At 39.6% G+C, this 13,837-nt stretch overlaps 1 protein-coding gene across 4 annotated transcripts in view; it reads left to right on the top strand.

Moving 5' to 3' along the window:
• Positions 1 to 13,837, top strand: part of ATP13A3 (ATPase 13A3) — a 99,073-nt gene that overhangs the window by 34,632 nt on the left and 50,604 nt on the right. For all 4 annotated transcript variants that reach the window (XM_079766726.1, XM_079766727.1, XM_079766724.1 and 1 more), the window contains 7 exons: positions 1,594 to 1,663; positions 6,474 to 6,608; positions 7,037 to 7,109; positions 9,562 to 9,693; positions 10,810 to 10,989; positions 12,074 to 12,231; positions 12,955 to 13,143. In XM_079766726.1, the coding sequence (XP_079622852.1) occupies positions 1,594 to 1,663; positions 6,474 to 6,608; positions 7,037 to 7,109; positions 9,562 to 9,693; positions 10,810 to 10,989; positions 12,074 to 12,231; positions 12,955 to 13,143 (937 nt within the window). The remainder of the gene's footprint in view (positions 1 to 1,593; positions 1,664 to 6,473; positions 6,609 to 7,036; positions 7,110 to 9,561; positions 9,694 to 10,809; positions 10,990 to 12,073; positions 12,232 to 12,954; positions 13,144 to 13,837) is intronic.

Raw genomic sequence — 13,837 nt, 5'->3', positions numbered from 1 at the left:
AGGGGGGTTGGGGGAGATGTAAGAGAGACACATCGGACTGGATGGGCTGGGGATGGAACCTGCAACCCAGGTGCAAGCCCTTGACAGGGACAATGACGCTCTAACCATTGAGTAATACCAGCCAGGGCTAAGCAACTTTTTAAAAGTATTTTTTTAAAAATGTCAAGTGTACTGTGCTTTGAAATGAATGTTATAGATAGATAGATAGATAGATAGATAGATAGATAGATAGATAGATAGATTTCTGAGAGGAAGGGAGAGGGAGAGCGAGTTAGAAACATCAATGATGAAAGAGAATCATTGATTGGCTGCCTCCTGCATGCCTCACACTGGAGATTGAGCCCGGAATCCAGGCATGTGCCCTGACTAGGAATGGAACCGTGATCTCTTGGTTCATAGGTCGATGCTCAACCACTGAGCCACGCCAGCTGGGCTACAGCATTCTTTTATTTATTTTGTTTGTTAATCCTCACCCGAGGATATTTTTCCCATTGATTTTCTTTTTAAGGGTGAATGCAAAGGAGGGGGAGAGACAGAGAGAGAGAAACATTGATGTAAGAGACACATCAACTGGTTGTCTCCTGCTCACACCCCAACGAGGGCTGGAGATCAAGCCTGCAACTGAGGTAGGTGCCCTTGACTGGAATTGAACCTGAGACCCTTCAGTGGGCAGGCCGATGCTCTAACCACTGAGCAAAATTGGTTAGGGCTTAGTACAATATTCTTTTTTATTTATTTATTTTTTTGATATATTTTACTGATTTTTTTATGGAGAGAAAGGGAAAGGGATAGAGAGTTAGAAACATCAATCAGCTGCCTCCAACACACCCCCTATCGGGTATATGCCTGCAACCAAGGTACATGCCCTTGACTGGAATCGAACCTGGGACCCTTCAGTCCACAGGCTGACATTCTATCTGCTGAGCCAAACCGGTTAGGGTTCTTTTTTTTTTTTTTTTAATATATTTTTATTGATTTCAGAGAAGAAGGGAGAGGGAGAGAGAGATAGAAACATCAGTGATGAGAGAGAATCATTGTTCGGCTCCCTCCTGCATGCCCCCCACTGGGGGTCGAGCCTGCAACCCAGGCATGTGCCCTTGGCTGGAATCGAACCCGGAACTCTTTAGTCCACAGGCCAGTGCTCTATCCAGTGAGCCAAACCAACTAGGGCAAAGTACAATATTCTTATTAGAAATATAGTACCAGGTCCTTTAATTATTTATTTAGTCTTTTGCAAAAATTAATTGCAATTCAAAATTGTTCAGACCTATTATGTTGGAGAATGGAAAAGAAAATCTTTGCTGACATTATTATAGACTAGTTAGAAAGATATTTGTCACACAAAAAGGTATGAGTTAGAATGAATCAAAATGATAGCTGTATAGTTATCCAGTATTGACTACTTAATTTAAATACTAAAGGTAGAGAATTTGAATTGTAGAAGACAAGCATGTAGAAACATGAATGTGTAAGTTCTAGATTTAGGAGCAGTCTGTGGTTTGAGCTTTATGTAATGAAGTAACTTTCCAAAATTACACTATTATTATGTTATGTAATGTAATGTAATACTATTATTATATTTTCTTGTCATAGAAAATTGCTTTATGGAATAAATGAAATTTCTGTGAAAGTGCCTTCTGTTTTTAAGCTTCTAATTAAGGAGGTAAGACTATTATTGTACATGTCTCAATATTTGTAATCAATAGATTTGTCAATTTGAAAAGAGCCATGATTTAAGTAATAAGACACTCTTAATTTTCTGTTTTCCATCTTTTACTAGTGGCCTGGTGCACGGATTCGTGCACATTGAAAGGAAATTAATTAGAAGAGATATTGTAATATCACTATTTGCCCTTTGTCTATAATACAAGTGTCAGAGATGAAAGAAAATTAGTAAAATGTATATGAAAATATTATATAAATTGATTAATAAACAATAACAACATGATATAACAACAACAAAGACATGATATAAAAACAAAAAAGGATATAAAAACAACAGTGATAAAAACAATGACTGATAAATTGATTAAACTCATTCTAATATCTCCCTGAATACCACATTAAGAGTAAAAACACTTTCAGAGTGCTTGACTAATTTCCCTTGTGATGAAGTATTTACAATGTTAACGTTACATGCTCTTCGAACTTAAGAGAAAGCAAGATAGCTGACCATGTCCGAAAATGGGTTCAGGTAGGACTATTCCTACTTTGTCTAAAGTTTGTCCTTATGATTTATTAATAGTCATCGCAAATGCTGGCATCACGGGAAACTGTCTTCGAATTAATTTAAATAGGAGGCCAGTGTCAGACGGGGACAAATCAATTCTTGGAATCAGAACAACCTCTCCTTCTGCAGATCCTGTTAATACTTCAGCTTTGATTATGTTAGGTTGCAACTTTTTGATAATAAATCTAGTACCAATACAAAGACCCCATTTGCTATTAAGATTTCTCCGTAGCATGATGATTGCACCTACTTTCAATTTTAATTTATGACACAGCATTCCTGAAGGAGTAATACTATTAAAAGGAATTTGGTGGGAAAATTTTCCTTTTCGGCATCATCTGTTGAATCGACGGAATCATTACTCAAGTGTGAAAATCTCCATCAAGTATATCCAAAATTTTTTCATTTAATTTATGAAAGTGCTCATTTTTTGGACAAAGAATCACACTTAGATATATTTTTAATATTATCTATAGATATACTATTTCCAAAGGTAGCTTCAATAATAGATCCGTTACAAATCATTTCAACAAAAACAACCAAATTCACGATCGACAATGACAAATGGAAACACATGCGTGCAATTGGCGCCACTGAGAGCTTTATATGTATCGTGCATGTGTGAGTCAATGTTTATTTTTAAATTGCCAGTGCACGTCATATATACCAGCTGGTTGGTCGGTTGGATGTATGTATATATGTGCATATGGTCGGTCACTTAGCCATATATATATATATATATATATATATATATATATATACACACACACATACACATACACACACACATATGTAGATAGATTGCCAGTGCGCTTCATATGTATCGGTCGGACAGACATATGGTTGCTCTCTTAGCCTTTTATATATATAGACTAGAGGCCCGGTGCACGAAATTTGTGCATGGGAGGAGGGGCTCTCTCAGCCCAGCCTGCACCCTCTCCAATCCAGGACCCCTCGGGGGATGTCCAACTGCCTCTCGCAATCTGGGACTGCTGGCTCCTTACCACTTGCCTGCCTGTCTGCCTGCTTGATTGCCCCTAACTGCTCCCTACCAGCCTGATCGCCCCTAACTGCTCCCCTGCTGGCCTGATCACCCCTAACTGCCTCTGCCTTACCCCGTACCCGGGACCCAGGATTCCCTCCTCCGGCCTGTCGCAGGCACCCGGGATCCAGGCTTCCCTCCCTCTGACTGGCCGCAGGCACCCAGGACCTGGGCCAGCTTCGCCCAGGCCAGCCGCAGGGGATATGGGCAGGTGGCTTCACCTGGGCTGCAGCCACAGGCGCCCGGGACTGTGGGGCGGGTGGCTTGTTCCTCTCTTGGGCCGCAGCCGCAGGCACAGTTGCTAGCGCCTGGGACCACAAGGTGGGCAGCTTGTCCCTCTCCCGGGCTGCAGCCCCAGCCCCAGCTGCTGGCGCCCGGGACCGTGGGGCGGGCTGCTTGTCCCTGGCGCCCAGGACTGCGGGGACCGTGGGGCATGCGGTTTGTCCCTCTCCTGGGCTGCAGACACAGTCACAGCCGCTGGCGCCCGGGACTGCAGTGCAGGTGGCTTGTCTCTCGCCTGGGAATGTGGGGGATGTGGCTTGTCCCTCTCCTGGGTCACAGGCACAGGCACAGCTGCTGGCACCTGGGACCGTGGGGTGGGCGGCTTGTCCCTCTCTCAGGGTGCATCTTGGCTGGTCCCCATTCCTCTCTTGCGAGCTCATTTGTGCCTGGCTGGTCCCTATTTCTCTCTCCCTAGTGTTGAGCAGTTATGGCGTGATGGCATGAGAGCGTGACAATGTGAGGGTGTGATGACCATTTGCATATTAGGTCTTTATTATGTAGGATTTATTTATTTTTATTGTTTTCTTTTTTTTCCCCCCACTTGGAAGGTAAAGGTAATAACTCAAATAATTTAGTGTATGACTTTCCTTTTTTATTTGTCTAATTTTTTTGTTTTGTTTATTTTGTTCTGTAGATTATTTTTTTTTGTTCTTAGGAAATTACACATCTAAATCTTGCCCTATCTTACAGATGAATACTCCTGCTTTTTGATTTCTGATTTTTAAACAATTTTTCATGTTGAGTTTATTCATGTGGCATTTTGTGGTACATTGTTAGAAACTAGACATTGTACCAGAAGTTTGGAATACAAAACATGACCTGATGTTCATATCGAGTAATTTGCACTTTAACCTGGGAAGAAAATATGTCCATACTTACTGTAGTGACTGTGCAGTTGTAATCCTATATAATAAAAGGGTAATATGCAAATAGACTGAACGGCAGAACAATCAAACAACCATTCAAAGCGTAATATGCTAATGATATGCTAAGGCTGCTCAACCCCTCGCTATGACATGCACTGACCACCAGGGGACAGTCAGTCACCTGGTCGACCAGTTGCTATGACGTGCACTGACCACCAGGGAGCAGATGCTCTGACTGATAGGTTAGCTTGCTGCTGGGGTCCGGCCAATCGGAACTGAGCAAGATGGGCTGGACACGCCCTGGAGCCCTCCTGCGGTCCATTCCCGGCCTGATCGTGCACCAGTGTGGTCCCTCAGCCTGGCCTGCACCCTCTCACAATCCAGGACCTCTTGGGGGATGTTGGAGGGCTGGTTTCAGGCTGATCCAGCAGGCCACTCCCCTGGGGAGGGCACCAGATGCAGGGCTCATGGCTGGTGGGATGAGCAGGAGCGGCATGCAGGAGCTGCAGACAATGTTGGACTGAGAGTTTTGACTGGATCCCTGCAGGCCACCCACAGTTCGTGCGCTGGGCCTCTAGTTGCTATAGAAGAGGTATGAATAAAGGTTGTTCATATAAAGGAAGGGAATAAGATATTGCCTAGCAGTTAGACTTTCCAATCTGTCTTGTAATTTATTTTTTATTTATTTTTTATTTTATTGATTTTTTTACAGAGAGGAAGGGAGAGGGATAGAGAGCTAGAAACATCGATAAGAGAGAAACATCGACCAGCTGCCTCCTGCACACCCCCTACCGGGGATGTGCCCGCAACCAATGTACATGCCCTTGACCGGAATCGAACCTGGGACCTTTCAGTCGCAGACCGACACTCTATCCACTGAGCCAAACCGGTTTCGGCTGTCTTGTAATTTTTTGCTAAAGATCAAGTTAGCTGTATTCAGTGAATACTTTTAGTAGAAATAAAAGATTGTTTTCATCAGTTGCTGAGAGTGACTATATGATGTTGCTTTAGAATATAACAAAATATAATGATTAGGAATTAGAAAGCCTTGTTTCTAATATGGTTCCATCAGTAACTAGCTTTGATCATCAGAAAATCTTTCTCTTTGCTGCTCCTTTACTTATAAAAGTGGAGCAAGTCCTTTCTTATGATCTCATTCTGATTATCTAAATAAAAGTTAGAAAACAGAAAACTAAGAATGCATTCTTATTACTTAAATTGTGGCACTCTAATTTGGAAGTAAAATGGGACTATGTATGTAAAGTGCCTTGAAAAGTACAGAAGCATCAGTTTTACAACATTGGGGTAGTACATGTTGTCCAAGGGTACCATAGAGCTTATCCTATAGTATCCTATCTAATAAAGAGAGAATATGCTAATTGACTCTCATGCTGTCGCAAAGATGGTGGCACCCACAGCCAATAGGAGGGAATATGCTAATGGACTGCCCCCCTCAAAGATGGCAGCACCCACAGCCAATAAGGAGGGAATGTGCTAATGGACTGCCCCCCTCAAAGATGGCAGCACCCACAGCCAATAAGGAGGGAATATGCTAATTGACTTCCCTGCCCTCAAATATGGCGGCGCCCACAGCCACAAGATGGCCGTGCCCAGTTCCCTCAGCCCCACCGGGGTAGCAGGAGTTCTGCACGTCTGCCTTCAGAGTACCCCAGTTCTCTCAGCCCCCCAGCTGCCCAGGGCTGGCCCGAGGCGCAGGTAAGCCTCGGATGGCGTCTGCTCAGCCGCCCAGGGCCCCCAGAGGCTCAGGTAACCTGGGCCAGTTGAGGCTTGCGCTGCCGGCAGTGGCAGCAGCAGAGGTGTGATGGGACATTGCCTTCCCCTGATTGCCAGGTTGCTTCCCGCCCCTGAGGGCTCCCGCACTGTGAGAGGGGACAGGCTGGGCTGAGGGACCTGCCCCCCCCCCCACCACTCCAGAGCATGAATTTTCATGCACCGGGCCTCTAGTCTTAAATAAAAAGATGGGAAATCTGTATGGTTATAAACATTTTATTCACTTTGAATTAAAAATCTTGTGGTTTTTTTTTTTTTTTAGGTTCTCAACCCATTTTACATTTTCCAGCTGTTCAGTGTTATACTGTGGTGCACTGATGAATACTATTACTATGCTCTAGCCATTGTGATTATGTCTGTAGTATCAATTCTAAGTTCTTTATATTCCATTAAAAAGGTAAGTTCAATTTATTATGGATTTCACAACTATATTTATATTTTGTAAGGTGCATAGAATAGTGCTTGATACAAAGTAATACTCAATACAGATTTCCTTTTAGTTATGAATATGTCCCTTTTTTGAGGTGGGGAAGGCAGATGTTTTTTTAGAGTCAGTTTATTATTTGACTACTTAGAGGCCTTAGTAGGGGTCTATAGTTGTTTATCATAGACTGGTTCTAATGTTTTCAGGGATAAAGTGCTTCTTCTTTTGTCTAGCTAAAACATTGAATAATTTTTAAAATATTTTAGTCTTGACATTTTTAAGGGCAGAGTTATAAGCATTTATTGTATTAACTTTATTTTATAGTACCCTTGCTTTTTAATATATTGAAGAGTGGTTTATATTAGCTAGTTTTTATTTTTTATTTATTTTTCTTATTTCAGCAATATATTATGTTGCATGACATGGTGGCAGCTCACAGTACTGTGAGAGTTTCAGTTTGCAGAATAAATGAAGGTAAGTTCTTCAGGTGACTCTTGACAAAAATAAACCAAAAAAGATTTCCATTAAGCACTAATATATGAAGCAAGCCCATGTGTTATATATACATTCTTTTCTTAATATATGTGTGAATTTGTACTCATCTCTGAGCTTGTATCAAATTAATTCACTTATATGAAATTGTGTTTTTCTCTTTCTACAATGTAACAGCTACTATACTAGGCTCTGGGGATGCAGTGATTACCAAGAAGGACATAGTCTTTGCGTCACTAAACTTCAGACTAGTTGGAAAGACAGATGATAAATCGTGATAATAAAGTGTGACAAATGCAGGGAGCTTATTAGATAGCCCTCATTTACTGTAGATGTCAGGGATGGCTTCTTTAAAAAAGTATTTTGTAAGTGGTTGAATTAGATAAGAGGTAGGTGAGAAGATAATATGGTGGGGATGAGTGGGGAGAGGAAGAGGGTTTTCAGTAATAACTGAAAGAAATTCAGTGTGGCAGATGTAAAAAGTAGATGATGGACAGCCTTCTAAGGCATATTAAATAATTTTGACTTATTCCAAAATGCAATGGACAGCCATTGAAGGATTTTAAACAGGAGTGATCTGATCATTATTAGCCTTTTTGAAAAAAATTATTCTGACTACCATGTTCACACTAGTTTAGAGGGAAGTAATACTATAGGCATGAAATGGATTAAGGTGAAGGTTGTGGAAATGGAGAGAAATGTGGGTTTGAAAGCTATTTGTAGGGCCATGGAACAGGATTTTACGATTCATTGGATGCAAGGTGGTAGAGTGATGTCAGGCTGGGGGATGGATGTTTAATTAACATAGTTTAATTAAATAGAAGGAGAAGCAGAATTGTAGGGATGGATAATGTTTTGGTCATGTTATTTTGGTGAGATATTAAAGAGGTAAAGGAGATACGGGGGAGGTAGCAGAGCATCATGGGCCTTGGGGGCTGTAGCTGCTTAGATTTGTGAGGAACACCAAATCAGTCTCCATTTTCTTGGCTCAGTATACCTCATTCAAGTGTAAACCGTTTGGCTTAGCAGGTTACTCCTTCCCTGTGCTTCATGGTCGTTTGCTATTTTAGCTGGGAGTATCTGTCTGTCTCCCTTGCCTGCAGTGTTAGATGTGTCAGATTATTGGTGCTCCTCTTCCTGCTCTGCTGCTGCTGGAGATAACGGGGAATGCTAGGACATAGGTACCATTCAGCTTGTAGCGTCCTATCCCCTTCGTATAGTCTGTCAGATCATTGATATTTTATTTCCTGGTAGACCTAAGAGGAGTGGGATTTCAAGTGGTGTTAACAGCTTTAAAAGTTTTAAAAATAGGTATCTTATTTAAAAATGAAGATTGTTGTATCTATGTGCTAAATATCCTTAGAATCCTTTAAAAGTTTTTTCCTCATAGCTTAGTAAAGTAGTTCTTTGTTGTTGTTGTTTTTTGTTGTTTGTGTGTGTGTGGGTTTTTGTTTTTTTTGTTGTTTTTTTTACAAAGGAAAGAGTGTTTGTCCTACACACTGTCACAAACAATAGTTTTCTTACCCATTTTTGTTTACAAACTAATGTAACTGTCTTCTGAGGATAGTATTAAACCTAGGTGGGAAAAAGAGGGAGAGAGAGAGAGAATGTCCAAATACAGGGTGTCTCAAAAAAATATATACACACTATAAAGGCAGTATTTATTAAAATACATTTCATTTTCAAAATAAAATAGAATCTACAGCTATCAGCTGCTGAAGTGTTTATACATTTTGGGGGGAAACCTTATATAAGGCAATCCTAAAGAAAAACCTTTTACTTGGGAAGATCTTTTAAAAAGTCTTTAGCTAACTTGAATATAGTATACACATTTTTAAGGAAATAATGAAATGGATAATATATCACAATATTTATTTAAAAATTATTTAAAATAATGTCTGAAATACTAGGATTTTAGGAATATTGAGAACACAATGAGACTTTCTAGATTATAAATGGTGGCAACAAGAAGTAGAATGCTGTAAAAAATGCTGTTAAAAGAGAAAGTAGCTAAAATTTTCAATGCTTGCTTCTGTTTTCAAGGGATTATAGAAATTCGAGTATGTTTACCCATTGCAGGGGATCTCATGAGGACTTACTATTTTCTAAAAGGGCTATTTAGCTAAAATTGATCCTTGAGTGTTGTAATGAATGTTGGAGCCCACCCACCTGTTTGGTCAGAGAGGACTTGGCATTACCTATGCACAGTTAGCTTCCTGTCGGGACAAACTAGCCGACATTAAACACCATGCTTTGTTAGCTTAAGGAATAATCATTTTCTTTGTTGAAACATTTTGTTTATTGGAATTTTTCTGTTAACTCCATTATATTTAACATTTCATTGAGATCAGATGACCTTTTGTTTGCTTATGTTTATTCTAAGTTAAAGAATATTCTTTTCCGACTTTTTTCCTTTTTCTTTCTTTAAACCCAGAAAGAGAAGAGATCTTTTCTACAGATCTTGTGCCGGGAGATGTTATGGTCATTCCATTAAATGGGACTATCATGCCTTGTGATGCAGTACTTATTAATGGTACTTGCATTGTAAATGAAAGCATGTTAACAGGTAAACTAAATGAAATGAGGAAAATCAGATGAGTTGTTTATAATGAGAGTAGATTAAGTGGTTGCTGATGAATCTATTTCAAAATTAGCTGTGCTATTTATCTTTTCTTTATGAATGTTATGAATGTCATGGATATTGAAGTGTGTTTTTGTTTTTTTATTTTTATTCTGAGGGGACCAAATTCTGCATTATGCTCAGCTGTGATACTAAATCACCATGCTGGTCATCACTGCATTTCTTGGCATGCTCCTGTTTACTCTTTTTGATATGAGGAAATGCTTTATAGTATGGGAAGAAGAAAGAAGCCCTTGCTTACAGAGAATGCAGTGTATTTGCTTCCTTATTTGATGTGTTAACAGTGGGACTAAATGCTGTATTTTTCTTAAAGTGGGGAGAATAGACTTCAAAATGATTATTATTATTTTTTTTTGAAATTCACAATCTGAAGATAGAGCTTTATATCTTTCTTATCATATGAATTTTTTTTTATTGTCATAGTCAGTCTGGCAAGAAAGTGATTCCTATATAATGTTTTCAAACTTAAGAATTTTTCTTAAAACACACTCACACATAAGTATCCCCACACACTTGTTGGCTTTGAAGCAAGAATTGTGGATGCTACACAGAATTAAATTTCAGTGTTAAAAAGAATTTTTTTGTTATTGTCTGAGAGAACTACCCTACTACTTATTATTCTCTCCCTTCTAGGTGTGTTTGTGTTTGTTTCTGGGGGTTAGGAATAGGTCTTCACATCTCTGTGTGCTGGAGGCTGCACAGTGCTTTCCAGTTCAGTTCTTAGGGATAAAAGAACAGGTCCTGGGGCTAAGGCAACTCTTACCTGGTCTCCTTATTTGAAACTTGATACAATCATTTAAAAATGATTATCTTTGAATCACAGATCACTTTCAGGAATTATTGTGGCAGACAAGATTTGATATATTGGCTAAGGACATGGGTAGACAAAAAACTAATTTAGTAAGTTATGTTATCCATTATGAGAACTCTACTTTAGTAGCTATTGTAAACAGTATGATAACATTTATGTTATTTAACACTTCAAGTTGTATGTGTTTGCCGCTGATTTCTATGCTCTAACTTATGATTTTTGTTTTTAAGGAGAAAGTGTTCCAGTGACAAAGACAAATTTGCCAAATCCTTCAGTGGACATAAAAGGAATGGGAGATGAATTATATAGTCCAGAAATACATAAACGACACACTTTGTTTTGTGGGACTACTGTTATTCAAACTCGTTTCTACACTGGAGAACTTGTCAAGGCCATAGTAGTTAGAACAGGTAAAACATATCTCTTCTTGCATATTTGACACCTACTGAATGTTTTAAAAAGAGATTCTGTTTTGAATATTGTGATAACTATGTATGGTACCACTTGGGGTACTGGAAATATCGAGGAGAACACTATGTAAATTATATGATTGTTTAACCACTAAGCTGTACACCCGAAGCCAATACATCCTACATAATAAAAAGGTAATATGCAAATTGCATCACTCTGCTACGCCCACTATTGGGCTGGCTGGAGGCGCGGGGGCGGGACTCAGGGTGGCCGATTGGCTGGCGGTAGGAGCGGGGGGCGGGGACTCGCGAGTCCCTGACCCCCTCTCCTACCGCTGGTCTAAACGGCCTGCGCTGCTTAGGCCAGCGCTGCGGAAGGACCCATGGAGCCGGCGGAAGATGCTGGTGGCGGAACTCGGGGTGGCCGATTGTGTGGCTGCCGGCACCAGTTTTCTGCCAGCAGCAGTTTTCCTCTGGCCACCCGCCGATCGGAGCGCCTCCTGATCGGAGTTCCTCTCGGGGTAGCCGATCATGCTGGCGGGAGGCGCTCTGATCGGCGGGTGGCCAGAGGAAAACTGCTGCTGGCGGGGAAAACTGGTGCCGGCAGCCAGGTGAAGGAAAAGTCTATTGCACGAAACTTCGTGCAACGGGCTCCTAGTCTATATATAAAAAAGCCTAAGTGACTGTTTGACCGGTAGCTGTGATGCGCACTGACCACCAGGGGGCAGATGCTCAAAGCACAGGCATGGAAACATAGAACACTGATGAAGCTCAGAGGGAAGGGGGTAGGGAGAGGGCGGGAGGAGATTAATCAAAGATCTTATATGTATACTACAGGCCCAGTGCACAGATTTGTTCACCAGTGGGGTCCCTTGGCCTGGCCTGCGGAGATCGGGCCGAAACCAGCAGTCTGACATCCCCTGAGGGGTCCTGGATTGCGAGAGGGCGCAGGCCAGGCCGAGGGACCCCACTGGTGCACGAATCTGTGATAATACATGAATGAATGAATGATTATTCTCTTTTGAGAGAATTCTAATTTTTTTATAAAAATATAAGTCATTTTCTTCTTTAAAATTTTTAAAAGGATTTAGTACTTCCAAAGGACAGCTTGTTCGTTCCATATTGTATCCCAAACCAACGGATTTTAAACTCTACAGAGATGCCTACTTGTTTCTTCTGTGTCTTGTGGCGGTGGCTGCCATTGGGTTTATCTACACTATTATCAATAGCATTTTAAATGAGGTATGTACATGGAACTCTTAGTAGGGTTTGAGTTTTAATTATCACATGTGACTACTGAGGATTTGAAAAGTGGCTAGTGAGGCTGAAGAACTAAAATTTTAATGTAATTTAAATTTAACTTTTGAAAGCCATATGACACTAGTAGCTACTATGTTTGGAAGTACAGATACAGAACATTTCCATCATAGCAGGAAGTTCTTTTGAATGGCTTGGTTTAGATGGTCTTGCTATTTTATGATTTAAAAAAAGGAGGGTTAACCACATACCAAAAGCTTTATTTTCTCTTTTTTTAACTTCTGGGATATATAGCATTAAAATTATTTGTTATTAATTGAAGATACAGCTGAGGGACCTTGTCAAATTTCTCTTTTCTATTTCCTGTAAAGACTGGTACAGTGCAGTACTTGTAGTAAGAGTCAGTATCTGACAAATGTTTGTTGAACTTCAAAGTATGTAGTGTGTGAAGTATGTAGAGCTACTATATTAAAGGACAATTTTCTTTAAAAATAGCTGTCATTCCACAGTCCATTGACAATATATTGAACTTTCTATTTTGCAGAATTTCTAAGGGAAAAGATTATAAAGGGCTAATAGAAGTGTTTATATACACACACTTGTTATATATAAAATTGAAAATGGTTTCTAGGTTTTTCACTAAAGAAATACCCTTATAGATGAGTAAATATTGGGGGGGTCTGACACTTACTTTTCTGTGAATTATAGGTGGAGATTGGAGTAATAATTATTGAGTCTCTTGATATCATTACAATCACTGTGCCACCTGCACTTCCTGCTGCAATGACTGCTGGTATTGTGTATGCTCAAAGAAGACTGAAAAAAATTGGTATTTTCTGTATCAGTCCCCAAAGGATAAATATATGTGGACAGCTGAATCTTGTTTGCTTTGACAAGGTTGGTTCAGTTTCATAATCATTCTCATGTATGTGTGCTGATGGGGAATCGAATCCACAACTTTGACATATTGGGACAATGCTTTAACCAATTGAGTTACCGGCCAGGACCTCATAATCATCAAAGGTTACTTTGTAGATTTTAAATACTTAGATTAATGTTTTCTGTATTCTTTATCAACCAATTTGCACACATTTTTTAATGGTCCTCTTTTTCAACTTACTTGGCATATGTATTATTTTTGTATATTTCTCATTATTTTTTCAATTTTTAATATTTTGGATATTGCTTATTTGCCCAAATCTGCAGTTGTCAAATTATTCATATCCAAAATTATGTCTTGTAGTAGTAGTAGTAGTAGTAGTAATAGTAGTAAAGACTTTCTAATCTTTCATGTTTTTAACAGAATATACTCCATACAGATATATTTACTGGAATTTTATTGCTATTAAGTATATATGTTTAGTGTTTGCTCTATAATTTATTGAATATATTTAAAAATAATGAAGGTCACTGATTCCTCTATTTTATGTGAAAATAAAAATTTTGTACCTGTGTGAAATATACCTCGTCTCTTACAAAGGGTTCTCCTTTTCTCAACTGAAATTAGTTTGCCTACAAGTTTTATTTTGAGAATTAAACTTGGGTAACTGATATGATAAGAATTTGATTTTTGTGCATCTTCATTATTAAA

Source organism: Cnephaeus nilssonii (assembly GCF_951640355.1).
Source record: "Cnephaeus nilssonii genome assembly, chromosome: 3".
In the NCBI taxonomy this organism is placed as follows: Eukaryota; Metazoa; Chordata; class Mammalia; order Chiroptera; family Vespertilionidae; genus Cnephaeus; species Cnephaeus nilssonii.
Note: the sequence above shows the minus strand (reverse complement) of the source record. Positions and strands in the feature narration are given on the sequence as shown.